This window comes from Acomys russatus, chromosome 28 (genome assembly GCF_903995435.1).
Source record: "Acomys russatus chromosome 28, mAcoRus1.1, whole genome shotgun sequence".
In the NCBI taxonomy this organism is placed as follows: Eukaryota; Metazoa; Chordata; class Mammalia; order Rodentia; family Muridae; genus Acomys; species Acomys russatus.
This window is the reverse complement of record NC_067164.1, coordinates 4967938-4995508: the sequence shown is the minus strand read 5'-3', so window position 1 is coordinate 4995508 and position 27571 is coordinate 4967938. Positions and strand designations below refer to the sequence as shown.

The window sequence follows — 27571 nt, the reverse complement described above, 5'->3', positions numbered from 1 at the left end:
AAAAGATAACGCTCAAACACAGCAGCACTTTTATTAACAAGGACGGGGTAATCTGATCACAGCAAGGGAAGTGTGAAATAAACAGTATCTCAGGTGGCATAGATGAATCCTAAGCATGGGAGGCACCCATGTGTGTCACAACTGCTGAGTGTGAAAGTGGCCTGCTAGCAATCAAAGACAAGAGCAACATTTGTACCACAATGTGACGGTGAACCATGTCACTCTGAAGAAGGTAATGAAGGGTCATGTCCCAGAACCAGAAAGGGGAGCCAACTGAGGACTAGCCGGGGCAGATGCTCTCATGAACTTCATTATCACCTGATACTGTTTCCTCTTACATAAACAAGTCAAGGTTTATGTTCTTGACAGTGGCCACTAGCATTGAGATTAAGAAGCCCAAGCCCGTTTGCCCTCAGAACACAGGGTCTAAGAGTCAACTACTTGGAACACTGATATATGTTTTGAGGTCTTCAGTGGAACTAAATCAGCATGTTAACATAATCTGAAAATGAAATGACAAGGGCACAAGGGAGCCAGATGTGTACACATATATATCCACACACCAGAGTCCCAATTCCAGTGCACAAGACAGAGAATTATAGTTAAATTATTTTAGACAGAGTCTTTCTGGCCACTCACTAAGATCCCTTTTCATCACATGATAATTCTAAACAAATCCTTGGAATGCTCAGAAGATTCCACCTTAGCCTCCTCGTAAGACATAATTTAAGGTGAGACTTGATAGGTTCCCGCATCTTCACACTAGTTGAAACACTTTCTACTTAAATCCTGGGAAACTTAGATAACATGTCTTACACTGTCATCTTCAGTCTTCTGTAAAGCTATTTGGTACAAGCAGGCCACACCTGCTTAGGCAGTTTGAGGAGGATGTTTTCCCACTGGAAGTTTAAAAAATTATTTCAGGACTATCGGATGGAGGAGGGAGCTCTGTGCTTCTTGCTGTGTTACCTTTATTATGTCCCTATGTCACTGACACTGCACTAGGAACAGCCTGCAACAAGTACATTTTCATCACCAGCCACTTTTGCCTCCTTTCTTCTTCTTCTGTTGCTGTTTCTTTTTTGTTGCTGGGGCCCCTGCGGGTTTCTGGTGTCTGGGGGGCACGATGTTGCTTGTAGAGGGAGCGATCGTGGCCGCACTGCTAGGCCGTGGGGAGGTGGGTGGGCTGCTCACTGTCTTACTGGCATCTCTGAAATCATCAAACCAGAGAAGTGTTTAGTCATTTAGAGATTTAATCCAGGAGAAGGTGTGTGCATGGATGTGCATGGATCTCAATTTCCACACCTAATAATTTCCCACACAGTTAAGGATGGGATGCACCATATCTCTGTCCACTCTTCTTTTGACTATTTTAAAACCATTTTATAACCAAAGAAAGTGTGATATATGCTACATGCCAACTTTAGTAAATCAGCTTTAAGTGATTTATAATCCTATGTAGAAATAATTCACATTTTAAATTCTTCTTTCTGGACATTTGCTATCTCAGAGTTAAATGAGACAGTATCTTTAGTTTCAAAACTAAACGTAATTGTTAGGCTGCTTCATGATTTGTAGGACTGAGGTTAAACCCAAGGCCTTAATAGCTAAGAGCTCTATTACTGGGTCACTCTCACAGCTCCTACAGTAGCTCACAATAAAATCAGTGTATTTTCTTCCTTTGACAAAGTGCACATCCTGAAGGCTGTAGCACTGTCCTTCTCATGCAGCATACTAACAAAGGCTCACTAACACTTGAGACAGCCTCCGGGATGAAGTGCATTCTGAGGGCTCTCTACTGGAGCCACAACTTACAGCTCGGAGGAGGCCCCTGCGGTCGCCCCCTGTGTGCCTTTGCCAATCGGCTCCTTCTTTTTGCCCTTCTTTCTTCCTCGGTAGTAAGACCGCTCTCGCATTGGCAGCCATCTTTCTGGATCTGGGGTAACTTTGGGGTCATAATTCTTAGGCAGTTTCCCTAGAAACAATTGATAAATGAGAAATACACCTAGAAGAATTTCAAAATTGTTAAAGCAATGTGTTCATGCCTTGGAGCTTTGGAATAAATAACACAACTGACATTTGTCTGAGAAAGCCTTTTCTGTTTTTTGTTTCTAAGCATTTAAACACTAAGTTCATACTCAGGTTAGTCTTGTTAGATTTGTCTTGTTTAGCTTACTTTTATAACTTGCCTCTTTTATTACTGTTGCTCTTTTTGCTTTTTTGAGAAAATTTTTCTCTGTGTAGCCCTGGATGTCTTGGAACTTGTTCTGCATACCAAGCTGGCCTCGAACTCACAGAGATCCACCTGCCTCTGCCTCCCAAGTGCTAGGACTGAAGGCAGCTTTGTCCCTGTTTTTGATCTTTCTATGGCGCCTGGGATGGCCTTGTATAGCCAATTCTGCTGCCTCTACCTCTGAAGTGCTGGGATTGTAGGCATGACCACGTTCAGCTGTTGAGAAAAAAATTGTCTTGAGATGGTGTCTCATGATATAGGGTTGGTTGGCCTGGAAATCACTGTGGAGAACTGGTTGGCCTTGAATTCACAAAGATCTGTCTGTCTCTGCCTCCCTAGTACTAGACTTAAAGCCTTGAGCTACCACGTCTGCCTTTGAGAAAGTTTTATTTGTGTATATCTTAGCAAGAGCGTTTGACTTTAAGACATTATGTAAAACATTTCCAGGTATAACTACAAAATGTACAATTTTTATCTGACAAAATAATACATTTTAAAGAAAAAAAAATGGGACACCAATGTAGGAAGATCACAAGTTGGAAGCCAGCTTGGGTAAAACCATGCTACATAGCAGAGTACTGGGACAAAACTGAACAAATGAGACTCATGAAGACAATGGACTGAGGCAGACACAACTTTATACAACTTCTGTAAACTCCAGTAAAATAGCAATAACTACATATTTAGAACTTGGAAAACAATTGGACTGTTGGTTATTCATATAAATAGGTTTTGAAAATCAAAGTCGTAACTGGCAGCGGGCAAAAATCAGGAATTAGGCTGATTTATTTTTCAGATTTCCCCTAAGCCCAGGAGCTGGAAGTGGCAGCTTCTAGAACCTCTAACTGATTGAAGTCAGGTATAACAATTCCATATCCTCTTGCTCGGGATTAAAGAACAGTCTGAGCCAATCAACGCACAACATCCCTACATGTGGGGCTAATCACTGACTCATTAGCCCAATCAGATTCCAGTGTGTAAGGCTTGCTCAGTCCAGTGAGCCACTGTCTGTTCTCCTGGATATAGACAAACGAGAATGTGGCCCTGACTGTTACCAAAAGCATCTTGGCTTCTGTATGACTTAGTTTTGTGGACAGAGGATCAAAGATACAAAATTACTATCAGTCAATTTAATGCTAACCTGCATTTTGACTGTCAGTTTTATGAACAGTAAATTGTCTTAAGCCAGTTTGGTACAATTTTATAGTATTTGTGAATTCTAATGTGAAAGAGCTTACTATGTGTGAGGTGAAAAGCCTGACATGCAATAACACTTGATTCCACTCACAGATGAAACCTTTGCCTTACCGTCCACAGTCACGTGTTAATACTGCTATGGCAGCAATATGAATTTAGGCAATCAAACTTTTTTTTTTTTGGTTTTTCAAGACAGGGTTTCTCTGTAGCCTTGGCTGTCCTAGACTCGCTTTGTAGACCAGTCTGGCCTCGAACTCACAGCGATCCGCCTGCCTCTGCCTCCCGAGAGCTGGGATTAAAGGTGTACACCACCACACCCGGCTGGCAATCAAACTCTTAAGGGAACACTTTAATGCATTGAAAATGTTAGTGCCAGTCAAGGCAAAAATTAATGTTTGAAAATAACAGAAGAAGATAGCATTTCTAGGTCCAGGGAGTATGACTTAGGGATAAATTCTAACTTTTATTGTTGAAAAAGGAATCTAAAACTAGGCATGGTGGTGGACACTTGTGGCTCTAGCACTTGGAAGGCTGATGCAGGAGGACTGCCTGGACAGCTTGACAACAGCTTGAGCTATCTCAACACAGAAATCTAACACGTATTTTTTTCCTCAAAGTCTTACCTTTCTTTTTCTTCTTCTTCTTTTTCAAATCTCCCTGTCTAAAAACAAATCAAGAACCGTTATCATCATTGTGATAAAATGCAGTTCATTACATATGTGCAGAAGAGCAAGCTGGGCGTGTTTACATTAATGTTTACATTAAGGCTTGGTACAGCTCATAAGACATAGCTAGCTGGAATACTAATCCAAGTCTAGCCAATCACACTGGAAACTTTTCCTTTAAGAAAAATCAATCATGCTGTGTGGAGGGGAGGGTGGGGTGGTAGTGTATGTAGCAATGCATGCCTTTAATCCCAGCCCTCGGGAAGCAGAGGCAGGAGGATCTCTTTGAAGCCTGATTATCACAGCAGAGTTCCAGGATGGCCAGGACTACTCTGAGAAACACTGTCCTGAAAACCAGCTGCTGGCCGCCATCACCGAGAAAAAAGAAAAAAGAAAAAAGAAAAGAAAAGAAAAAAAGAAAAAGAATTCATTTATTTGTGTGTGTGTGTGTGTGTGTGTGTGTGTGTGTGTGTCTGTGTGCGTGCGCATAATGGGCTTGTGGGTTCCAACACTATACTAAGTACTATACATGTTGGTTCTCTCCTTTCACCTTTATGTGGCTTCTGAAGATAAAACTCAGACTATTAGGCTTGCAAGGCATGGGCCTTTATCTGCTGAGCTACCTTACTGGCCTCTTTTTTTGATATAGCATCTTGCTAGGTAATATAAACTTGTCTCAAAACTCCACGTTCTGCCTCAAGGCTTCTTTCTAGTGCTGGAACCTCCTGAATGTACCTCAAGGCCCGGTTGAAAAATAAAAATCTTGAAATAGTATGTATATGGCTTAATGTAAAACACTTTAAAAGCATAGAGCTCTACTACTTAAGTCATTTATACAAACAGAAACTGGCCATGCCTTAGTAACTGGTGAGATTGTAGAGAATCAAAAAACCCTTTGGCAGAGAACACGTGTAGGCAGTCTTTAGAGGAAGGTAGAGAGCAAATTGCAATGGCCAAGGCCCTGGGAAGGGGAAGGATGGGTGGGACACTCCTACTTAACCTGTACTTTTTCTTTTTAAAGACAGGTCCTCATTATGTAGGCCCAGCTAGCTTAGAACTCAATACATAGATCAGGCTAGCCTTGACTCACAGAGATGCCCTGTCTCTGCTTCCCAAGTGCTGGGATTATACGCATACCTAGCCTGTTTTTGTTTTCCCTTAAAAACATCTCATGTAGCCAAGGCTGGCTTTTACTTGACCCTTGAGCCTCTGTGTCCCAAGTACAGTTAGTACAGGCAGGTACCGCCATACTTGCCTTACTACGTAGAGAAGGCTGGCCTTGAATTTGGGATGCTTCTGCTTCATACTCTCAAGTGTTTCTTATAGGCTGCTGACACCGTGCCCAACTATGCTGTATCTTTATTTTGATGGTGCTAGGGACCCAACTCCAGGATCCCCTCAAACCAGGCAAGTGCTCGAAGACTGAAGTCCATCTCTAGCTTCGACTTTAAAATTGAACCTTACAAGTTTATTACTTTTTGAAATAGATTAAGCAGTTTACTAAGTATACTAGCAAAAAAGAAAAAGCTGGGCCTGGAAGGGGACTTAAGAAAAATCAGGAAATTATTTCAAAGTAAGCACTGGGCACTCTGAAGGCTACAATTAGAAGACAAAACACCCCTTTGTATATGTCACATCGGGCCCAGCTGATAGCTGTGCATCAGAGAACTGAGGCTGAAGATGGCGAAGTTTGTTCTACACGAATGAAGAGCACAGTGCATCATGTCTCTCTCTCTGCTCCAGACTGACCACTCTCTCACCACTATCCTTAGACCTTTCTACCTGGTGTGCTCCCAGCAAACCCTACAGGACACCTCCACTCCAATTACTGTTTAAATGGTTGTGTGTGTGTGTGTGTGTGTGTGTGTGTGTGTGTGTGTGTGTGTCAATGTCCAGTATAAACACAGATTCAAAATACACTAGACCATCACTATTTAATAGTACAAAGAACATTAATAATGTCTAATGAAATTTCTGTACTGAAAATTTGAAGCCAAAAAGTCAGGGTGAATAAGAAGGCTCAGTGGGTTAAGGCGCCTGCCACAGAGCTTGATGACCTGAGTGTGAGCCTTAGCGTGCACACAGTAGAAAGACACAACAGGTTGTTTCCTGATCTCCACAGAAGTACAGGGCACAAGTGTGCCCCTCCTCCACTGAATAAATAATGCTTAAAAAAAAAAAAAAGGCAGGGTAGCTGGGCGTGGTGGTACATGCCTTTAATCCTAGCACACAGAAAGCAGAGGAATGACGATCTCTGGGTTCAAAGCCAGCCCAGTCTACATGGTAAGTTGCAGGCTCTTTAGGGCAACATGAGACCCTGTCTCAAGAAGTCAGTGTATAAGCCAGGCTTGGTGGTGCACACCTGTAACAACTCCAGCACTTGGGGAAGCAGAGACAGGCAGATCTCTCTGAGTTTGAGGCTAACCTGGGGTACAAAGTGAGTCCAGGACAGCTAAGGCTACAGAAAGGAACTCTGTCTCGAAAAACCAAATATAACTAATAGTTAGTGTACAGGCAGGGGTGGTGGTAACATCTGCTGGGAACTAAACTCAGGCCCCCTGGAAGAACACACGGCTCAATTAACCATGCAGCCGTCTCTCTCGCCTTTAATACCCTATTTTGTTTAAATTAAAATTAAAAGGCTGGCTCTAATGGCTAATGTCTGTAATATTAGCATTTGGATAGTTCTGAGGCAGGTGGATTGCTGCAAAATTGAGGCCACTATAAGTTATAGAACGAGATGCTGACTCAAAATAAGCCAATCCCCATCCCCTACCCTGCCCCCCCCCAAAAAAAAATCTAAGGAAAAAAAATTGTTTTATGTATTTGTAAACAGGGAGAAAAGGTTGCAAAGGATGTATTGTCTATCGGAGGTTAGTTAAGGAGACAGGGCAGGCGGAAATAAGGAGTAAAAGGTGCAAACAGCAATAGAGAAGAACAAGACAATCGCCTTCACATGGAACTTTTATCAAGAGGTACTTAGGGCTGGGGAGATGGCTCAGTTGGTAAGATGTCTACTGCACAAACTCAAGGACCTGAGTCCAGAGCCTCAGCAGCCACATAAAGGCTTAGCTCAGTGGCAACCCCTCTGCACCCCTGCATGCTGGGGAGGCAGAGCCGAGAGGATCCCCAGGGCTAGCCGGCTAACCCAGCTGGCTGAATGGGTGCGCTTCAGCGGAGACCCAATCTCAAGAAATGTGGAAACTGACTGATGTCGCCCTCTAGCCTCTGCACACATATGAAAGTGCACCCGAACATATGCACATAAGATGGAAGTTTTTACTCTTTATGAAATTGTTTTTGTCTTTAGACAGGGTCTCACGTAGCTCAGGATAGAGGAACTGGCTTAGGCTAAGGATGACCTGGAACTCTTGATCCCCTGGCATTCCAGGCCTGTGTCACCATTCCAGTTTCAGTGATGCTCAGGACTGAACCCACAGCCTCCTACATGAGAGGCGGGCCCTCGACCTCCTAAGCTACAACCCAACCCCATCAGGTTCTTTTACATAATTTTAGATCATCTATAGAAAGTGTTGTACAAATATTCTGAATTAGAAAAGCATTACCCTTGTTCCTTTGGTTGGTTATCTCCAGTAGCTTTCCCACCCTTCTTCCGAATGTACGTAGCACCAGGAGAATTTTCGAGAGCCTCAACATCCACTTTTAGAGACATACTGTCTGATGAGGGCAGGTGCTTACTGAGACTGGAGTGAGGCAGGTATTTAGGAACACAACACATAGTTACACGTACTTATGTCTGTTAGCACAGCTTTGCCAACAAAAAGATGCTGTCTTTTTCTGATGGCCTTTACCAAAAGCACAAAATACTCTTAAATCTCCTACAGAATCACATTCTGAGAGGAAGCTAACCATCTATTCCTTAACTCAAGGCATTTCCCAAATTGCCAAGGGTAGAGGCTGCTGGGACTTCTTAGCACCCAATATGCAACTCAGTTCTGGGAACCCACCATAATTAGAGCAGCACTTAGAACCCAAAACTGACCAAGTGGATATTTCGTTTTCTTGTTCTTCGAGCCTAGGGTAGTCTTGAACTCACTCTGTATAGCCAAGGATGACTCAACCCTCCTGCTCCTGCCTCCAAAGGGCTAGGATTGCAGGATCACACTCCCGTGCCCTGTCTCCACTTATCAGCACTGTTTGTGATGGGCATGTGGCCTCCTCCCCACCTCATTAGCATTTTTCAATCATACTGATACATAATCCTAAACTGTGCTTTCACTAGGTAGAAGCAATCTGTGAGCTGAAACTTCTGCATGAACCACAAGCACTAGCAGAGCCCTGGTGCTCAGAGGGCTGTGCCATGGAGGATACGCCTTTGCTTTCTCCGGATCCACAAGGGAGTAAGCAGAAATAAGCTGGGCTAGGGTGTGAATATCTTTTGAATTTTGTCTAAAAGAAGAAATAAAAAAGTTAATAAGCGGTTTATGAAGTCAACACTAACATAAAGAACCTGCCCTGCCCCCACCCAGGCACAGGGTGTGGATCCCTGCACCACTTTCCAGAGCTTACTTCCACAGCTGTTCTAGGTCACTAATGGCCTCCTTCTTCCGTCCATATTTGAGCTTGAAGTTTGCAGCTTCTCTTATCAAGGACAAATGAGCAGGGGATTTGGGCTACAGGTTCAACAAAACAAAATAAAACAACAAAGTTTTAAGCTAAATATCTAGCTAGTTGGCAAAATCCTATTTGTTACCCTTTAAAATAGACCTGCTCACTAAATTCCTCATCGTAAGTTTTACAAAGTATGTGAAAGGACAAGTAATCATAATTTATGAAACCAGAACACAATCCACTTCTATTGTGGTCACAAAATACACACAAGCTGGAAATGTAGGTCTAGCAGTGCCCTTTTAGGAAGCCCAGGATGTGGTCTATCTCTAGGACCCACCAAATAAAACCGCAGTGTCCTAAAATCAGATCTTAGAAGACATGGCACATTCTCAAACATTAATTCAACATAGTACTTTCCAGAATACTGATGCCTCCAACTGCTAACAGTTAATCATCGTGTGAACAGAACATGTATGCACGTACGCTAGTAAGTTGATACGACCATGCAGAGCTTGATTCTGGAAAAAATGATGATGCTCCTGTTAGCTGAGCCAGGGTAAATACTCACTCTCTACACTGCTGCTCTAACGGCTGCCGCCCGGAGGCGCTTCCTTACCAATAACGTACCGTATCGTGACCTGAGCGTGTGCACGTTCACACTCACGTGAACAAGAGTAAGCTTCTAAAAAATACAAATGAGCTCTTTCATCTTGCAGCTGATGCTCATTGTATAACAATTTTATTTGGACCTAGTGTATTTTACAAAAATTCATTTGATGGTCCAGTAAGTAGCCTTCCATGTAAAAATAGTGACTCAGAATATTTCACTTCTCTGTAATCTTTAGTTCAGTAGAACTTTATTATTTATGGAAAAAAGATGCCCTTATAATACTCTGCTCCATTCCTTTACCTGGTGGCTCTGGTACCACTGGATAGCTTGTGTGAAGACCTCAATGGCACTATCAATATCTTCCTCATGGCTGTACATGGTCACCAGTGCAGACACCTGTGCAGCAAAAGTCACAAGAACAAAGTCAAGGAACGAAACTCTCCCTTCACTCTTAGAACAGAGTTTTGAAAAAGTAAAAATGATAAAGAATGAGTAAAGATGAACGGGGCCTCTGCCTGTGTTAATTCCCCATGACCTTTAGCCTTTCAGAGAATACAGTTCTTGAAACACTTAGAAAAAATGTTTTGTTTTTTTTTCTTCAAATAAGGCACTTCTCTATAAAACAGATGTTCTTCTAAAGCAGTGTCAGTTTGATAAGAATAGAATAAGAAATATAAGCATTTTGATACATTTATACAAACTATTTTGCTAGACATCCCAGAGTGTGATCAGGAAGCTCCCAGGACGGCTAAAATTGGATGAGATGCACATGGTCTAAGCTGCAAAGAGCTTACCCAATGAGTTCGTGGGCAGCACTCTGTGTGTGTGTGTGTGTGTGTGTGTGTGTGTGTGTGTGTGTGTGTGTGTGTGTGCTTGTGTACTTAAGGAGCAGTAAAAGGACAGGAACTGGTTGCATTTTACAGAAACTTGGATAAAACCAACAGTCTGGCCACACGGATCAGAGAAACAACGAGTGTGACAGTGAATCTTGATGCCATCGTGACACAGCTGGGAAGTGGGGCCCTCAATTGAAGAACCGCCTCCAGCAGACTGGTCTGTGGTCATATGTGTGCGGCATTTTCTTAGCTGTTGACCGACAAGCCCAGGCCACTGTGAGCAGTGCCATCACTGGGTAAGTGGTCCTAGGCAGTATAAAAAAATGTAGCTGAACATGTGCCTGGGGCAGGAGGACAGCGGCGCTCTGTGGCCTCTGCTTCAGCTCCGGCCTCCACGCTTCCCACAGCGACTCATTGATTTACTGTAACTTAAAAGCCACATAAATAAAATCTTGCCTCCCCACAGTGGGTTTGATCAGTATTTTATCATAGCAACAGAAAATTGACTAGGGTGTAAGCAGTATCAGTGAGAGATTCTGCAGTTATTAAGAAGATAATAAGGGAGCACTTGGACAGCTTCTATGGCAATGAAGTTCAGAGAAAATAGGTAAGTTCCTTAAACAGGGAAAGGCCAAATTTTTTAGTCATGTAATGGTTACAATTCTAGCTTAAAAAAAAAAAAAAAAGACAAACAACAACAAACCCAGCAGAAGCCTTAAAATAAGAATGGAGAGAAAGCACCATGAAGACAGAATGTGCTTATCCAGCTGTGAACAGCTGGACAGAAACAAACGGTCCTTGTTCAACAGACCAAGGCATGCTCTATCACCACCGAATCAGTGAGCACTATGAAAAAAAGAAAAAGACACTTTCTGCCTATATAAACCTGCAGAGTTGGGAGCTACATAAACCTGCCTCTTTGAGATAGGCCTTCTCTCTGTAGTCCTGGCTGGCCTTAAACTCCAAGAGATCCTCCTGCCTCTGCCTCCTGAGTACTGGGATTAAAAGCCTGGTGCCATCATGCCTGGCTTAAACCTATTATATTTGAATAAACAACAACAATCTAAATTTATTGACCACTACTTTCAAGTTGTTTAAAAACAAACAAACAAACAAACAAACAAAAAACCCCAAACAATTACAATGACATGCTAAGCAATCTAACAAAAGAAAAAAGTCCATACACAGATCTGAGATTGACGCTGCCCTTTATGGGTAATATGGGACCTAAGTGAGACAACACAGCTGACTACCGAGCACAAAATGAAATGTATCCCAGACAAGTCACTTATTTACCCTAATGCTAGCTCGACCTTATCAATGCTTCAGGGACTGAGTAGAAATGAAAGAGAATATAAGGCGCAGACATGCAAACAAAGTATTATCTTCCCTGTCCTGTAAGAGTCACTGAGAAACTTACCATGCCTGGTTTATGCTTTAATTCCTCTATGCTTCTCAATATTAGACAAGCTTTGGAAATATTACCTAAGGAGATTAAAAACAAAATCAGCATCACAGCAAATAAAGCATACAAGAAAATTTACTTCCTATCAATTTTCCTTGGGGAAGAGATCACAAATTATATTTTGCAGTATCTCTAACTACATAAGCTCTGGGGCTGTTGGAGAGTATACCCACTGCTTATTTCTTATGTAAGAAACTGGCATGTTGGTGGCATGACTATGCCTGGTGCATGTGTGGTGTGTGTGACTGCATATGACCATAAAGAGAGTGCCAGTGCCCTCCTCTCAGTCCCCTGCCTCTTACTGTGGAGACAGGTCTCCCAGTGAGTCAGAAGCTTGCTGTCTTGGCTGGCCTGCACAGACAGCAACCTCCTACGATCTGCCTGTTTCTACGGTGGAGTTTCAGGTGTGCAGAGCCATGCCCAGCACTTTAGGTAAGTCCCAGGCATTCAAACTCAGCTCCTCATATGGCCCAACAGGAGCTCTAGGGCTCTGCACTGTCTCTGAGCTTGAAACCATGTTTTCCTAAAGCTTACAGAGTCACTATTGGCAGAGATGAACTTTCAACTCCAGGCTGTTGAGTGACATTTCTTCTTTTTCAGATGGCAACCTGAAGGCGGTGGGGTCTTTCCCCAAAGGCTTTGAAATTTGTTACTAAAGACTAGAGTGTAATGAGAAACTGGTAGTATTAGAATTCTGATTTTATGCTTACTGCAAACTTCAATACCTCAAAGCTTTCACCTTTAATTCTTAACCCCATTTCACTAAGAAGTCTTTCTTTTCCTTTTTTACAGTTTTCCCTAAATGCTAACTGTTCTTCCCCAACTCATGAAAATTTCATCTAAGCACTGTGGCTAGCTAAAGTTTTCTGGACCATTTGCTACTGTCATTGAGAACTTGAGCTGTCCGATGTGTAAGTCTGCAGTGTTTAGGTCCATTCATTCGTGCTGTCCTACACAGGCTGTGTAGTGACTATAGCAAAGAAACTGAAACTTAAAACTTTGTTTCTGAGACGGGTCTCACTAAGCAGCTGCATCAGCTTTGAATTCACAGTCCTCCTGTGTCAGCCTTCAGAGAGCAGGGCTACAGCCATGCATGCTATGCTCAGCTGTAAATTTCGGTTAATGCTGGTCAGTTCAAAATTTAAATAGATATGTGAAGACAGCAGCTACCACACCAGACAACTATATTCTAGATAAGCAAGTTTAATTAAAAAATAATCGTAGTTTTCTACTGTGTATCAAATATATCCAATCGCATAAGTTTCTGTACGAAGTATATATATATATAAAAGAGGACACGCTAAGAAGTACTGAGAAGCACCTCCTTTCTTGCTTGTGCAGCCCCAGAGACAGACATCTCTACATGGGACATCTGCCCTGCAAAGCCACCTCGTGCTGTACAGACCTTTACGGCTTGAGAAACTCAGTTTACCTGCACAGGAACAAACAAAGCGAAGGGCCAGCTTCCTCTCTGCTCAGTCTAGTCTGTTTGAAACAACAGTTGAACTTTACCACTGAACAAAGAACTTAAAGTCAGATGTTAATACCTTGAGAAATTTTCAATTGTGCCATAGTAAGCTTGATTTCAGCTGCATTTTCTGGATGTTGATCAGAAAATTCCTAAAATATTTTTAGTTGTGGGTTAAAAACACACAAATTTAGTTTATACAACTGTAAGACTTTACAATTACTTATCTCAGGTATGTAAAATTTAAAGTTCAGCTTAAAGTATTAAACTTTTGGTTTCAGTAAAAATCTTGTTTCTCTGTGTAGCCCTGGCCACCTTGAAACTATAGACCAGGCTGGTCCCTTGCCTCTGCCTCCTGAGTGCTGGGATTAAAGGTGTGCGCCACCACACCTTGCTTAGGTCAAAATCTTACCTTGGAAACTGTATCCAACAGCCATGCTTTCTGAGTGGTGCAATGTCCTACAAGGAGCACAACAACGCTGCCAGGTGCGATGGCGCCCGTGCCCGCCTTTAATCCCAGCACTCGGGAGGCAGAGGCAAGCAAATCACTGAGTTACAGACCAGCCTGGTCTACAAGGTGAGTCCAGGACTATCACACAGAGAAACTGTCTCAAAAAATAAAACAAAACAGAACAACAACCAAAAAAACCCAACTATGTCAAATTCCCAGAAAGGCACTAACAGAAATAATGAAGATGCTACAGACTTGCTTTTAAAGAGATCCTCACTGGGGGTCTCTGCTAGGCAATATGCCTTCAGAACGGTCCTCATCTTATTCTGCCCATTTCCCCAACTGTCTATACTCACGGTTTGGGATGCTGAAAACTAAGTATCTCCTGAACTGCTGATGTGGAGTTTGCCCCACTGAGGTAGTAATAGATGGTTTAGTATTGCAAGCCTAAAGCTCAACCCCTAACTCATGTGGAATGGATCTCCAAATGAAAAAGCATTCTTTAGCGTTTACACAAATTTACATAATACAACATATAAAGAAGTTCCAACTTACAAGTCACCTAAAGTGACACTGGAAGTTAGTGGTGCATTACCCACTAGTTTGTAGGTTGTTGTAGTGTAATGCAGAAGCTTGTACTGTACAGTGTAATGAAACAGCTTCTACTACTCGGCACCTATTAAGTATTCATGTTTAACGTCTTTACCTGAAGTAGCTCTATTGCCTTTGCGTGTTGCTTTTCACGACAGAGCTGGGCAGCTTGGATTAACACGGGCAGGAGACGCTCAGGACTCTGGGACTGCAAGCTGGCAGATATTTTTCGGCATTGGTCTGCCTAAAAGATGCCCCGCCTTTATTAGTAAGTGTATTAATAAAATTAAACATTAAATAATTCAAAATAAAGGGATGGTAATCAGCTTGTAGAATAGTAGGTGAAAAAATATGTAGGGCTAAGCAAATCTGTTGATAGCGCCCATCTCTTATTTTATTATGACAAGATTTGTAATTACTGAGCTTAAAAGAACTGTGGATGCAAAAGGCACACTCTAACTGGTCGTCTGAATACCTCAGCTCCAGGTAATGAAGTTCACAGTTTCTTCCTTACAGCAACACAACAAATGAAAAGCCATGGAAATAGACTTCTTGCTGAAACATCAGGAAACCCTGACCCAGCTCTACATACGAACACACATCACTGCTTCTCACTTGTGGACTACAATCTTGTGCTCTGTAGTATGGATTCAGAACTTCACTAGAACACAGGGAAAGCCTTGGGCTGGAGAACCGACCCTGCAGTGAAGAGCACTGGGTGCTCTCACAGAGGGCCTGGGTTGTAGGAGATTCTCCATCAGGCACACATGTGGTGCCCAGACATACGTGCAGACAGAACACATAACATAACAATAAGTGTGTAAATAACAAATGCTTTTTAAAAAAGAATTGAGCCTCTTAACAGTTATAATTTGTGATACTTAAAATAAAACAAAAAGTTGGATTTGAGATGCAGTTTGTGTCTTTAATGATTCTACTTTAATTCAGGAAGATTAACAATGAAGGTAATCAAAGGCCGAGATCAATCACCAACACAGTTAAACAGGACAGTAAGATGAGAGAGCCGGCGTTAACTCTTTCTCTTAAAGTTACTAACTCCATACACTTAGAGAAGGGGGTAAATTAGTCATTTAGCAAGGTTATCAAGAAGTATATTCATACTAAAGAAGGAACTAAGACAAAAGACAAGTAAACATAAAGACATCACACAAATTCCCACTGCGCTTCATATGCCAAAGTAGTCCAAAGCCAGGCAGAGAGCAGAGACTTTACTTACCTGGTTTGTATACATAGCAAGCAAGGCTTTGTTAAACTCTATGGCTTGCAGCTGTCTCTTTGAAAGCTTAAACTCTACTCCTTCTGCATTGGTTAATTTCACTTTCTTCTTGGAGTCAAAGACGTTTTGGTCCTAACAAAGAAAAGTTTCCCACCATTAGCAGTAGCTCCTGCTTAGGCTTCTGTGACTCTCCAAAGCCTTCCCTTTCCACTCGTGTATTTCACATAAATACAAGAAAGCCTGGACACACGTACTGGTTGAGGTGCCTGCACTAATACACTTGTCTTGGGTTTTGGCAACTCAAGTCTACTAGGACACATATTTTCCAGTCTACTTATAGCTATGAAGATGCCGATGATGCCTTAGACGGAAGAACAAGATTTTTGTTTTATCTTCCCATTGCTGACTGCCAGTTTTTAGTTTTTGTTTTTCAGACAGGGTCTCACTCTATAACCCGGGCTAGCCTGGCATTCCCAGCAGTTCCCTGCCTTGGCTTCTACAGTGCTGAGATTAAGGAGTGAACCACCATTCTTGCTTGTTTTGTGGTTTTTAGGTAATATGTCAGGCAACACAAGCCCTAGTCACTTAAGACTACAAAGATATGCACCTGCAGTGCCCTTTAGAATACAGATGAAGGACTGGAGAGATGGCTCAGAGGTTAAGAGCACTGACTGCTCTTCCAAAGGTCATGAGTTCAATTCCCAGCAACCACATGGTGGCTCGCAACCATCTATAATGAGATTTGTATACACAATAAATAAATACATCTTTAAAAAAAAAAAAAAAAAAAGAATACAGATGAAAAGCAAGGAAGGTAGCAATCCCGCTTGCATTGTAGCTACGTAATCCCTAAGTTTCTGAAACAGACACTCCACTATGGTCTCCACTTTCAGCAGACAACATGCATGTAGCACAGTTACTCTGTTCCTTTTGTAAGATTCTCCTTCTCAACTAGGCAGCAACAGGAAGACTTTTTTTTTTTTTTTTTTGGTTTTTCGAGACAGGGTTTCTCTGTGTAGCCTTGGCCATCCTGGACTCACATTGTAGTCCAGGCTCGCCTCGAACTCACAGCGATCCGCCTGCCTCTGCCTCCCGAGTGCTGGGATTAAAGGCGTGCACCACCACGCCCGGCTGCAACAGGAAGACTTATCAAGTATCATGAATTTCTTAAGAAAGCATGACAAAGAAAGGCTGGGCAGTATCTGAATCCATGTTCTAGCTCTTCCTGGCAATGACCTCACACAGAAGGCTTCTTTCCGTCTCCTACACACAGAAGATAAGGAGTACCACCCAAAAAGATTACTGTGAAAATGAACTAAAGTAGTACTTCAGAACTCTACATGAGGACAGGGGAGATGGCTCAGTTATAATGATGGCTCACCTGCCCATACCTTGTCCCCCATAAAAAAAAAAAAAAAAAAAGGACAAGAAAAAAATCATATAGAAATTTAGACTCAGAAAAAAAAAAAGGAAAGCATCTATGTACTTAAAGGTACAAACTACTTATATTATACTTTACATGTCTTCACTGTTAGCATAAATTAGAAAAGTAAAACTTTATGAATTTACAAGGCCTACAGCCACGAGAAGGAAGTCCTTCTTTTTTACTTGAATAAACATGGTAGAAACACCAATATTATGAATTAAAAATACTTTCCACTATGATTCTGTTACACCCAAAATTCTTTTTGTCATGGGAAGAAGAATGCATTTTAGAATAAAGATGGGCAGCACTATGTTCTCAGTATAAAACGCATGTAGAAAGCGGAGTGCCCATACCTTGTTGACGGTAATGATGTTATTTGCGATTACAGCCAGCAGCGCCACGTCTGTTGGCCTGTGAACAAGAGCTGTTAATACCAAGCACACTCTGAATAACAACACACAGAAGCCTCCTCGTGTCTCAGAAGGTTACCAACTCACTTGAGTTTTATTATCTGATTGTAAAGCTGCAGCGCCTCCTCCGTCCGCCCCTGAAGCTGCAGGATGTAGGCCATCTGACCATGGATGATGGCCAGTTCTGCCTGTGGGTCTTCCTCAGTCCCATCCTAAGCAGAAAGAGACACATCTACATAGTTTTACCAAGTGATCCAGACATTTGAAACATAGTCGCACAACTTAAGGAATGTTCCCTGAGAAGCAGCTTTGAAATTCAGAATTGCAACTTAAGAAAAAATGGAAAGGACATCTTGAAAGAATGCGGTTACAGATGTAGGCTTACACTGTGTTAACCACTAACTGTACTATACAAAAGTAGCACATGTTTTTGATAATACCTCTCCAAATTCTTCTTCTTCTTTTTTTGTTTTTTTGAGACAGAGTCTCTCTGTGTAGCCTTGACTGTCCTGCACTCGAGTTGGAAACCAGGCTGGCCTCGAACTCACAGTGATCCACCTGCCTCTGCCTCCCACGTGTTGAGTGCTGGGATTCAAGGTGTGCACCACCACACTCAGCTCCCATCAACTTTCTTATTTGAGACAATCTACCACTTGCTTGAAACTTGCTGCTCAGGGCAGCGGCAGGTTCCTGAGTTCACCTGCCTGAGCCTCTGGAGGGCTGGGGTTGCAAGTGCATGCCATCGTGAATTCATCATGTCCACGAAGCCAGCAAGTCAAGCTTGGATCATCAGCTCACACAGCAAGCACTTTACTGAGCAAGTCCCCACCTGCAGCATGCTTTTCTTCTAACCCACATTCACCTGGTGAAGGTACAATGGTTGAGTGGGGACCAGATGCTTATTCCCAAACACATGATTCCATTTGTGTTTGATAGAGAAATGTTAAACTAAGTAGCACAGTGAAAGAAAACCCACAAGTACAAAAAGATGTTTATCTTGAGGCAAATCACAAAGAACACTCAGAAAGATTTGCTGAAGACAAGTTCCTAAAGAAAATTACTACCTGATTACATATGAACCAAATGCATGGTACTATCTATCTATCTCACAAAGTTGAATGAAATATCTCCAACTAATTATTAGTCTCAAGCACTAAATTTGATTTTACTGAATACTTACAGAATCTTCTGAAAATGAACGGCGGCAGAGATCTAAAGGAAAAAATGGTTTTAAAATTAGTATTACTGGACATTTCTCATTCTTTTCATAGTTCCCAAGAGCAAAACCTACTTTCTGAGCAGATTTCAAGCAGTCTACCATCTGAGACACATCCTTGGGCTCTGGATTTTTGTTTTAAAGCTATCATTTTGGATGTGTTTTGCCTGCATGTATGTATGCACACTGTCTATGCACCTGGTGCCTATGGAGGCTGGAAGGTGGCGCCTGCTTCCCAATAGCTGGACTGACATATAGTTGTGAGCCCCAGGTGGCTGCTCTAGCAGCCCGTGTTCTGAACCATTGAGTGATCTCTTCAGCCCCGACACCGCTTTTCACGTAAGGACAGACTAGGAATGCACTCATTACTCTAAAGCATGCACTACTGACCAGAGAATTTTGCCCAGCTTCCACAATCAATATTTTACAACATAGAAACTCATGTAGTTTATGACTTCTTATTCTTCTAACTATTCCTTCAATTGATCTTTAGGCAAACCTATGTTTATCTAATCTAAATATTTCTTTAAAATTCTAGAAATGGAATTCTTTTTTGTTTGTTTGTTTGTTTTGAGACAGGATCTCTCTATGTAGCCTTGGCTGTTCTGGACTCTCTTTGTAGACCAGGCTGGCCTTGAACTCACAGAGATCCGCCTGCCTCTGCCTCCCGAGTGCTGGGATTGAAGGCGTGTGCCACCATCCCCGGCTTAGAAATGGAATTCTTAAATAAGACAGTGCAGCATGTGCAGCTTGTGGAGACCAGAAGAGGGTGTCAGACTCTCAGAATTGGCGTTTGGGTGCAAGCTAAATTTTAAAATGTGCCACACATCACCCAAACCTTCTCTCTCCTCTGATTCCTCTCCTTTTCTTTCCTGTTTTCCAATTGGTGCTAGAGACTGAACACACAGCCTCGAGAGCATGCTGACTATACGCCTAGGACCCTGCTTTTACATTAAAGGCTTCAAATATATGTAGACACATATGGAGAATATGTGATTGCCTTTAAAAAGAATTTAAATTTATATTCTCTGCCTTATTCTGTGTTTGTGCAATATGCATGTCATGTGGAGGTCAGAGGACAACCTGTCAGGCTTAGTGGCAAGTGGCCTTGCTTGCTGAGCCATTTCACTGGTCCAGGAATGATTTTCTTACATACTGTTTTGTCACAGTAAAGTAATTTACATTTAGTACTCATAATAACCCGCTCAAAGATCTACTCTTTAAAATTAAACGTTAGAAACTACTTTGATTCTTAAATAGAAATAGAGATATGGCCAACGGGAGTCAGGCTAGATAAGCTCCTGAAAACTCTCATTATTCCAATAACTTTCACCAAAGAATTTCACGAATATCAAATGCAATTGTTGGAGATTGTCAAAAGTTATAATATCCCACACTGTATTTATAGAAAGTTTTAAAAACTCCCAACCTTCAGCTTTCTGTAGGATTTTCATTGCCTGGTTCAGCTGGCCTTGCCCTATCAGTGCACACGCAGCATTGTAACAGAGTTCATGTGTGCCTTCTTGGAGACCCAAGTGCTCCTGTCACAGAGAAAAAGGTCCGTCAAGCAGTAACCGTGGAAAGTCTCTCTGAGCTGTGTGGGTCAGGAGGACACTCACTGGAGCGGCTTTTCCCCAGTTGCTTTGAGCTGCAATGACTGCTGACAGGTTTGTTTTCCTCTCCTCATCATAGTCATCTTGGGAGTTCCGGACAAGATCCCTGTACACGGCCAAGCATTCGTCGTAGCGTTCCAGGCGGTACAGCTGAAGGCCAGAGCAGAGTCAGAGGTGACTAACACAGCCTTGTTTTTTAGACCTCACTAACACTTTCTGGAACCAAGAATATAATATGGGTAAGCCAAGTGTTTATATATGTTTAACTAGTTTTCTGTACTAATACTTAAAAGAAAGGTACTTGCATTGAATCTTTTTTATAGTACATATTTGTAGGTGTGAATACATTTAGAAAAGCAAGTTCTTTATCATAGTTAAATGCCTAAAGTTTGTGAAAGGAAATCTTTCTATAGCAATCTATGCTGTTGCCTGAATTACAATGGGGAGGGAGGAGCTACACAAAATGATTACTAAGTGTCAGGAAACAGAAGAAAAATTAACTGCTAATCAAAGACTTAACATTTCCTAGAAATGTTGGGTGCAGTGGCGCACGCCTATAATCCCAGCACTTGGAGAGGCAGAGACAGGTGGACCTCAGTGAGTTCGAGGCCAGCCTGGTCTACAAAGCGAGTCCAGCACAGCCAAGGCTACACAGAGAAATCTTGTCTCAAAATTTTTTTCCCTAGAACGTCACCATATGTGACTTTCACTTTTTATTTCTTAGACATCAGGCGTCGTACACAATGACAGCAACACCAAGTGCACACAACGTGACTCTCCGTACTTCAGCCAAGTCGTTACTAAAGGACATAAGGGCCAGGCGTGGTGGCACACGCCTTTAGTCCCAGCACTCAGTGGGCAAAAGCAGCTGTGCCTTTGCGAGTTCAAGGCCAATCTAGTCTACACAGAAGTTCCAGGCCAGCGAGAGTTACATAGTAAGGAAAACCTCAAAACAAATCTCAAAACAAAATACACAAACAGAAAGGGTGGTAAGAGCTGCTACTCTGGATCAGTTAGTTCCCTCTGTATATCAGCACTTGTTTCCTTCATCACCTCCTAGAACTCACCCTTTAATTCTGCAATTATCTCTCTGTCCTCTCGTCTTTAATAGCACTTTCAGATCAGGTTTGATTTTGCCTCCAAACCCTTCAAGGGCCGGAGAGAGAGCTCTGTGGTTAGGGCCACTTGTTGTTCCTGCAAGACCTGGGCTCAAGTCCTGGCCCCTACGTGGTGAGTGGTCCACAACTTCAGTTCCAGGCCATCTGATGCTGCCTTCTGACCTCCACAGGCACAAAGCAAGCATGTGGGACATAAACCATACATGCAAGCAAAATACTCAATACATGTATGAAATGAACAAATCTAATTTTTAAAAATTTCAAAAAAGTGCATTTTCATAGGGTACAGTTTTACAAATAAACTACATATTATAGTACAGAAAAAGCCCTCCAAATTCCCATCTTTCATAATCACCCTATTTTAAGCTTAGAATATTAGTTACATATTAGAAATCTGTCTCAACTATGTACCTAGCTCACTGGCCTTTACCTTTCTAACCAGTAGTCCCAGTTTCATACAATGACCCTAAAGAAGTCATTGCTTCTAAAATACAGTCTGTACAACAATCCCAGTAAAGAGGAAGAACAGGGAACACGTCTGCAGCAACATGGCTGCCCTGATCACATCCAAAGACCTGCTAGGTCTGGGTGATTTGGCTGGAAGGCAGACATGCCCTTAGTCCCAAACAATAAAGGTAAAGTTAGTTGTAGAACGAAGCACCCATGTTTGAAAGTGATGTCTAATTGAGAGGCAGAGAAAGTGAGGAACAAGAGAAAGACTTGACAGAGTAGCACATGCCCAGCTCTCTGAGGGAAGAGAAGGTACTTGAGAGAGCAGAGCAGAGGTAGAGAGAGGGAGGAGGCAGTTTTACCAGGAGAGCTTTACAGAGACAGGCTGAAGAGAGAACAAGCTGGACACAGGTGAAGACAGAACGACCGGACAATGAGGAGGAGCCAGGAGGCTAGAATAGATGGCTAGACTTAGTTTGAGGTCAAGCAGAGCAATTCAGTCAGAGGCCAAGAGCAGCCAATTTGAATCAGTCATCTTGAAGAGGCGTTTGAGCCAGAACAGCTGAGTTGAACCAGCTATCCAGAGTTTCAGAAAGAACTAGAAAGGGTGAACTTCATCAGCAGTAGTCTCAGAGGCTGAAAACATTCTAGGCCTAGATTAGATTGTACGGAGGCTAGAAGCTTCCAGGACTAGGCAGGCCTAGGTTAGCAGGTGGAGGCAGCAAGCCTACAAGGCGACAATTACCTCAGGTGAATAAAAGTTACTCTTAGATATGTCCAAACCTCAAGAACTGGTTTGGTGGCTAATTTGGTGGAGCATCAGGATGGGCTGGATTTCTTCAACCCTGCCCCGTGTTAACTTCAGATGACTGTCAACAGGCATTTAAAGCAGTAATTACCACTTGTCCATAAAGCTCCTTCAGTTTGTCTGTCTGCTGGTTGGCACTTTCTATTGTCTTCAAGGCATTCTCAATTCTGTTCAGCCTGTACTCGCAATACGCCTTCTCAAAGGAGAGAGAGTTACTGAAGGGAAAAACAAAAACAAAACCAGCATCTGATTACTGTCTAATAAAGCAGAACACTGCATATGCCAGGCTGCCCTAAGTACTTGATGTATGTTAATCTATTGAACTGTTAGAACAAAGCTGTGGGAACTGCCTCCCAAACCACACAGGCCTTAAAGTGACACAGAGTACTATAGCCATTTCCTCATCTACCCTTTTTTTCATGAATATTAACAAACTACTGGTATTTTGATACAAGTATTAGAAAAGGCAATCGTGGAAGAGCTAAACACAAGATTGCCTTTTGACACAAGGAGAATACAATCACTTACATGAGCCTCCTCTTGAGACTTGGGGTATAATTCAGTTAATACTGTGCTTGCTTAGCATACACAAAGCCCTGGGTTCTATGCCCAGCACCCCACAACTGGATGTGGTAGTACATGCCCATTATCTCAGCGTCAGTACAGGTAAATATCAGAAATCTAAGCTCTTCCTCAGCTACCTGAGAAGGTTGAGGCTAGCCTGGGAGAGGGGAGATGCTGTCTCCAGTGAAACAAATAACTATCAAAGGAAAATATATTAGAAATAAAACATGCTATTTATATATAACAATGTAACTGGTAAATATTCAACCAAGCAAGCAGCATTTAAATCCCCAGATTTAAAACTCACCTACATAAAAAATATCTAAAATTCACTTTGAAGTTTCAACCAGCCGGGCATGATGGCACCTTTAATCCCAGCACCTGGGAGGCAGAGGCAGGTGGAGAGCTGTGAGTTCAAGGCCAGCCTGGTCTACAAAGCGAGTCCAGGACAGCCAAGGCTATACAAACACACAGTGTAAATCTGTCTCAAAAAAAAACAGAAACCAAAAGTTTCAACCATAATCCCCCACCCAGAAAAAAAGCTTAACAAAGCAAATATGAAAATGTAACAATTCAACAAGTTCATGTTCTGTGAAATGATAAATGAAAAAATTTTTTAAAAGCCATCAATATTTGAAAACAACTCAAATGTCTTGGCCTAAACAATTAATGGACCTAAGGCCAGAGGTCAGGCTAAGCTCGTCTTAAAACTTCTATCAGTTTAGATGTTTATATACACATGTCTAGTGGGCAGATAGCTTTTCTCCCTCCATGAACTACGGCCACCCCAGACCCCCACCCAAGGTGGCCGCAAACTAGAATTTGGCCTCAGCTTCCTGAGGGCTGGAATACAAGCCAAAATTGCTTACGTAGCTCTTTTCTTTTGTTTTTCCTTCCTTTCTTTCTTTTTGGTTTTTTTCAAGACAAGGTTTCTCTGTGTAGACCTGGCTGGCCTCGAACTCACAGTGATCCACCTGCCTCTGCCTTCTGGGTGCTGAGATTAAAGGCGTGCACCACCATGTCCGGCTTTTACATAGCTCTTTTCACACTTAGGCTCTGCCTTCCTTTATGGTTTACCTCTTATTAGCAGTCCAAAAGAAAGACAGCTCTGGAAACTGTCGCACATACCTGTAATCCCACAATCAGGAGGCTGAAATAGGATTCTAAGTTTGAGACCAGCTTCAGCTACATTGTGCGTTCCAGGCTAGCAAGGATTAGATCCAGAAAAAGACAAACATACAAACACGAGACAATGAAAACCCAGGAAAACAGAAAACAAGCAAGTGAGCAAGCAAACAAACCAAAAGCCCAAATGAAAAGACTGTGACTGCTTCTAACAGCAGAGCAGAACAGAACAGAGGTTACTACTGTGTCTTCCAGTTTCAGAAAGACCAATGACAAACAAAACAAAGGAAAGAAAAATAGGTCAGAAATAAGCGCAGAGTAGAAGAACGCCGGGGGGAGGGGCCAGAGCTCACTGGAAGTATTCCTAGTAGCTGTACACCTAGCTGAATACTTACTTGGCTAACGCTTTGGTGTGAGTACTGATGACATTCAAGGCTTCTTTGAAACTTCCATTCTGGATAAGACAAACAACTTTACAGTGCAGGGCGGTTACATCGTCCTTGTTGATCTGCAATACTAGACGACAATTTTAGGAAAACCACTTTTAAATCCAATCCTCTTCCACATCTTTACAAAATAGACATTGAAATACAGCTCGCCTAATATACGTGAGGCCCTAAGTCCAATTTCCAGCACTGCGAAAACAAACAAAAAGTACAATGCAGTGGGGTGGTGATGTGCACCTTTAATCCTAGCACTCAGGGAGGCAGACACAGGCCAATCTGTGGTTCAAGCCTGGTCTACAAAGCAAGTACAGGACAACCAGGGCTACACAGAGAAACCCTGTCTTGAAAAAACAAAACCAACCAACCAAACAAAACAAAAAACCAAACAGAACAAACCAAACAAACAAAAAGTCCAATGCAGACATGACATATCTTGTGGAAATGTTCCAAAGAAGTAATCATGATTTCCCTTTCCCATAAAGAGATCAAAAAGAAGGGACCAATAACTCAGGTGGCCAAGGTTCAACGCTAACAGCAGGTCAGTGTCAAACTGACCAGCGCCACAGTTATCATAGCTGCCTTTGCTCCTGGTCAACCACAGGCAACGGGTTCTCAGGTTAGGAGTCAAAGGAGTGTCTAGAAACTAATACATGCTGCTGAAGTGGCAGTCTTGGAGGATTTAAGAACTGCTGTAGGGCGTTGCACTTACGCTATAGATTGGCTGAAGGCCGGGTTAAGGGCTAATGCTAATTCAAGTAAGTTTGGGAATCGCTGTTTTTCTCAATGCCCTGTGGCCATCAACGCTACTTTTACAGTAACTCAGAAACCCGAAGACGCAAAGTGTATGTTACTGCTACACCCTTTACATAACTAGCTTTGTACAGGTAAACGGGTTGGTAGTTACACTCCCAAACTAACGTAACAGCGGTACAGCTACTGTAGAACAACAACGTATGGAATCTCATACTGAAGGCAAATTAAAATTAGAAATTATCACTTATAAAGGCTAAAGACACAGGTCAACCTTTCCCCCCTATGTTATTTTAAATGTGAGAGAGAGAGAGAGAGAGAGAGAGAGAGAGAGAGAGAGAGAGAGAGAGAGAGAGAGAGCGCGCACACACACACACACACACACACACACACACACAGAGGCTAAACACTACGTGGAAAAGAATACATGGTAGGCTTGACATCCACACCCCTCCCCTTTCGAATCGACAATGCCTCCTTCCACCTTGTTTGCAACAGCAAGGATATCCAGGAAGGTTCCCTCCCTGTCCCTCCCCCAGCCCGTCAACAACTTTCTTCCACGGCACTGTCTTGATCACGTAAGATAACGAGGGCGAAACGTCAATCTGACATCTTTGCAAAATCCAGCAGCGGAGAAGAAATTCAAGAACAATTTGGAAGCTGTTCCGGACGCCGCGGTCTCTTTAAATTCCCCCTCCCGCTGGCATCGGGAACCCGCGGGTACTGAGGGAAGTACACGTGGCCCTAAAGCAACCGATCTGGGGCCGCCGGTGGCCGTGGGGCCGAGCGGGCGGACGTCGCGATCCCCTCCGCGCTGTGCCGGGGAGTCGCGCGCTGGACACAGGCGGCGTCCTCCGGACAGCCCTGGCCGCCCCGACACTTACTCTTGTTGATCGTCTTGAGGGCACGCGTGAAGTCGCTGTTCTGGCCATAACGGTTCACCTCACTCCACAGCGCAGGAACCGACACCCCGCCGCTACCGCCGCTCGCCATCTTGGAGGGAGGGGGCGGAAGGAGGAGGAGGAGTAGGGCGACCCCTGCCCCGGAAGAGGATCTCGAAGTTGGCCCGGCGGAGGAGGAAGTGAGTGGTTGCTAGGAGACTGGGAGTCACCGAGTGTAGGTCCCAGAAGTAGCGTCAGAGTCGTCCAGTCTCGCGGCAAGAAATCTGTCTGCCTAGCGCCCGCCCCTACTCTTAAGGAAGGAGTCTGGTTCGGAAGGGGCTTACCAAAGCTGTCAGCCCAAGCCGCCAGCATTCTGGTGCGACCCCTATGGTTGGGCTGTGGCGGGGCGTCTATAGGGTGGTAACTCATTTAAGCAACCGCAGGGAGTCGCTTGAATAATGACTGGCAGAGCCAGGGGCTGACTCTGGGGGAAGCGAAGGAACATCTGGTACTGACGAAGACCAGTGAAAAGCCCTGTTTCGCCTTCCTTTGGGATCCAGTTCGGATCCAGTTCAGGAGCAGTGGTCTGGAAGCCTGAACTGGATTCTACGAAGATGTCGCATAGTAAACTACTCCTCGGGCGTGTTGGAATACTTTTAAAAGCAAACTTGATGAACGATCGTGTAGCCTGGCCAGACTGCATCCTGTTTCCACGGCTCAGCTTCCTGTGGTGCAGTCTCATGCATGCTAAGCAAGTGCTCTTACCATTCAACTATACCCCCAATGCAAGAGGCTCTACTTCTGAGCACGGATCCTCTAAGTCCTCTCTCATTTAATGCCCTGCAGTTCTGAGACCAGAGGCCTTATTTACTTTGCGTACTACTACGGCTTTTTATGGTTGCCTGGGAGACCTGGACCAAACCTTCCTTCACTTCCCCCGAGAGTCAACCCCAGGTTCTCTTAATGAAGTTGTTACTCAGCCTTTAAACCAAATATTTATTCATATTTCTTGTGAAACTGTCATTTGGCGCCCGTCAACGTTGTGTGGTCATCATACTGAACTTAGGAGGAAAGATTTATTTTGGCTCATGATTTTTCACAAATTTCATCCCATAGTAGGATGGCTTTGTTGAGGAAGAGCATCGTGATGAGAATCATGTAGTCGTTGACCAAAAGGTTCACATTTAATGGTTACTAGGAAGCAAGAAACTGGAGAAGCCCCCAGTCACCTTTAAGAGCACCCCCCCCCCCCAAGCCTTCACTCCCTAAAGCAGTAGTTCTCAACTTTCCAGGTCACAACCCCTTGGGGGAATTTGAGTATTAGATATTTTCATTACGATTCGTAACAGTAGCAAAATTAATTACGAAGTAGGAACAAAATAACTTTATGGTTGGGGGGGGGGGGGCTCACCACAACATGAGGAACCGTATTACAGGTC

General features: G+C 43.1%; 1 protein-coding gene across 1 annotated transcript; it reads right to left on the bottom strand.

Annotated features, from left to right (window-relative positions):
* Positions 1–370: 370 nt before the first annotated feature.
* Srp72 (signal recognition particle 72) lies at positions 371–26282 on the bottom strand. The gene is made up of 19 exons (XM_051170216.1): positions 26136–26282; positions 24451–24571; positions 22458–22581; positions 19997–20140; positions 19807–19918; positions 18342–18373; positions 17249–17373; positions 17105–17162; positions 15326–15457; positions 14204–14332; positions 13126–13198; positions 11534–11598; positions 9578–9673; positions 8626–8729; positions 8428–8505; positions 7662–7799; positions 4054–4091; positions 1816–1975; positions 371–1210 (listed from the first exon to the last, which is right to left on the bottom strand). Exons 1-19 carry the CDS (start codon positions 26242–26244, stop codon positions 1033–1035), a joined length of 2016 nt encoding a protein of 671 aa, XP_051026173.1. The 5' UTR covers positions 26245–26282; the 3' UTR covers positions 371–1032.
* Between the last annotated feature and the right edge of the window lie 1289 nt (positions 26283–27571).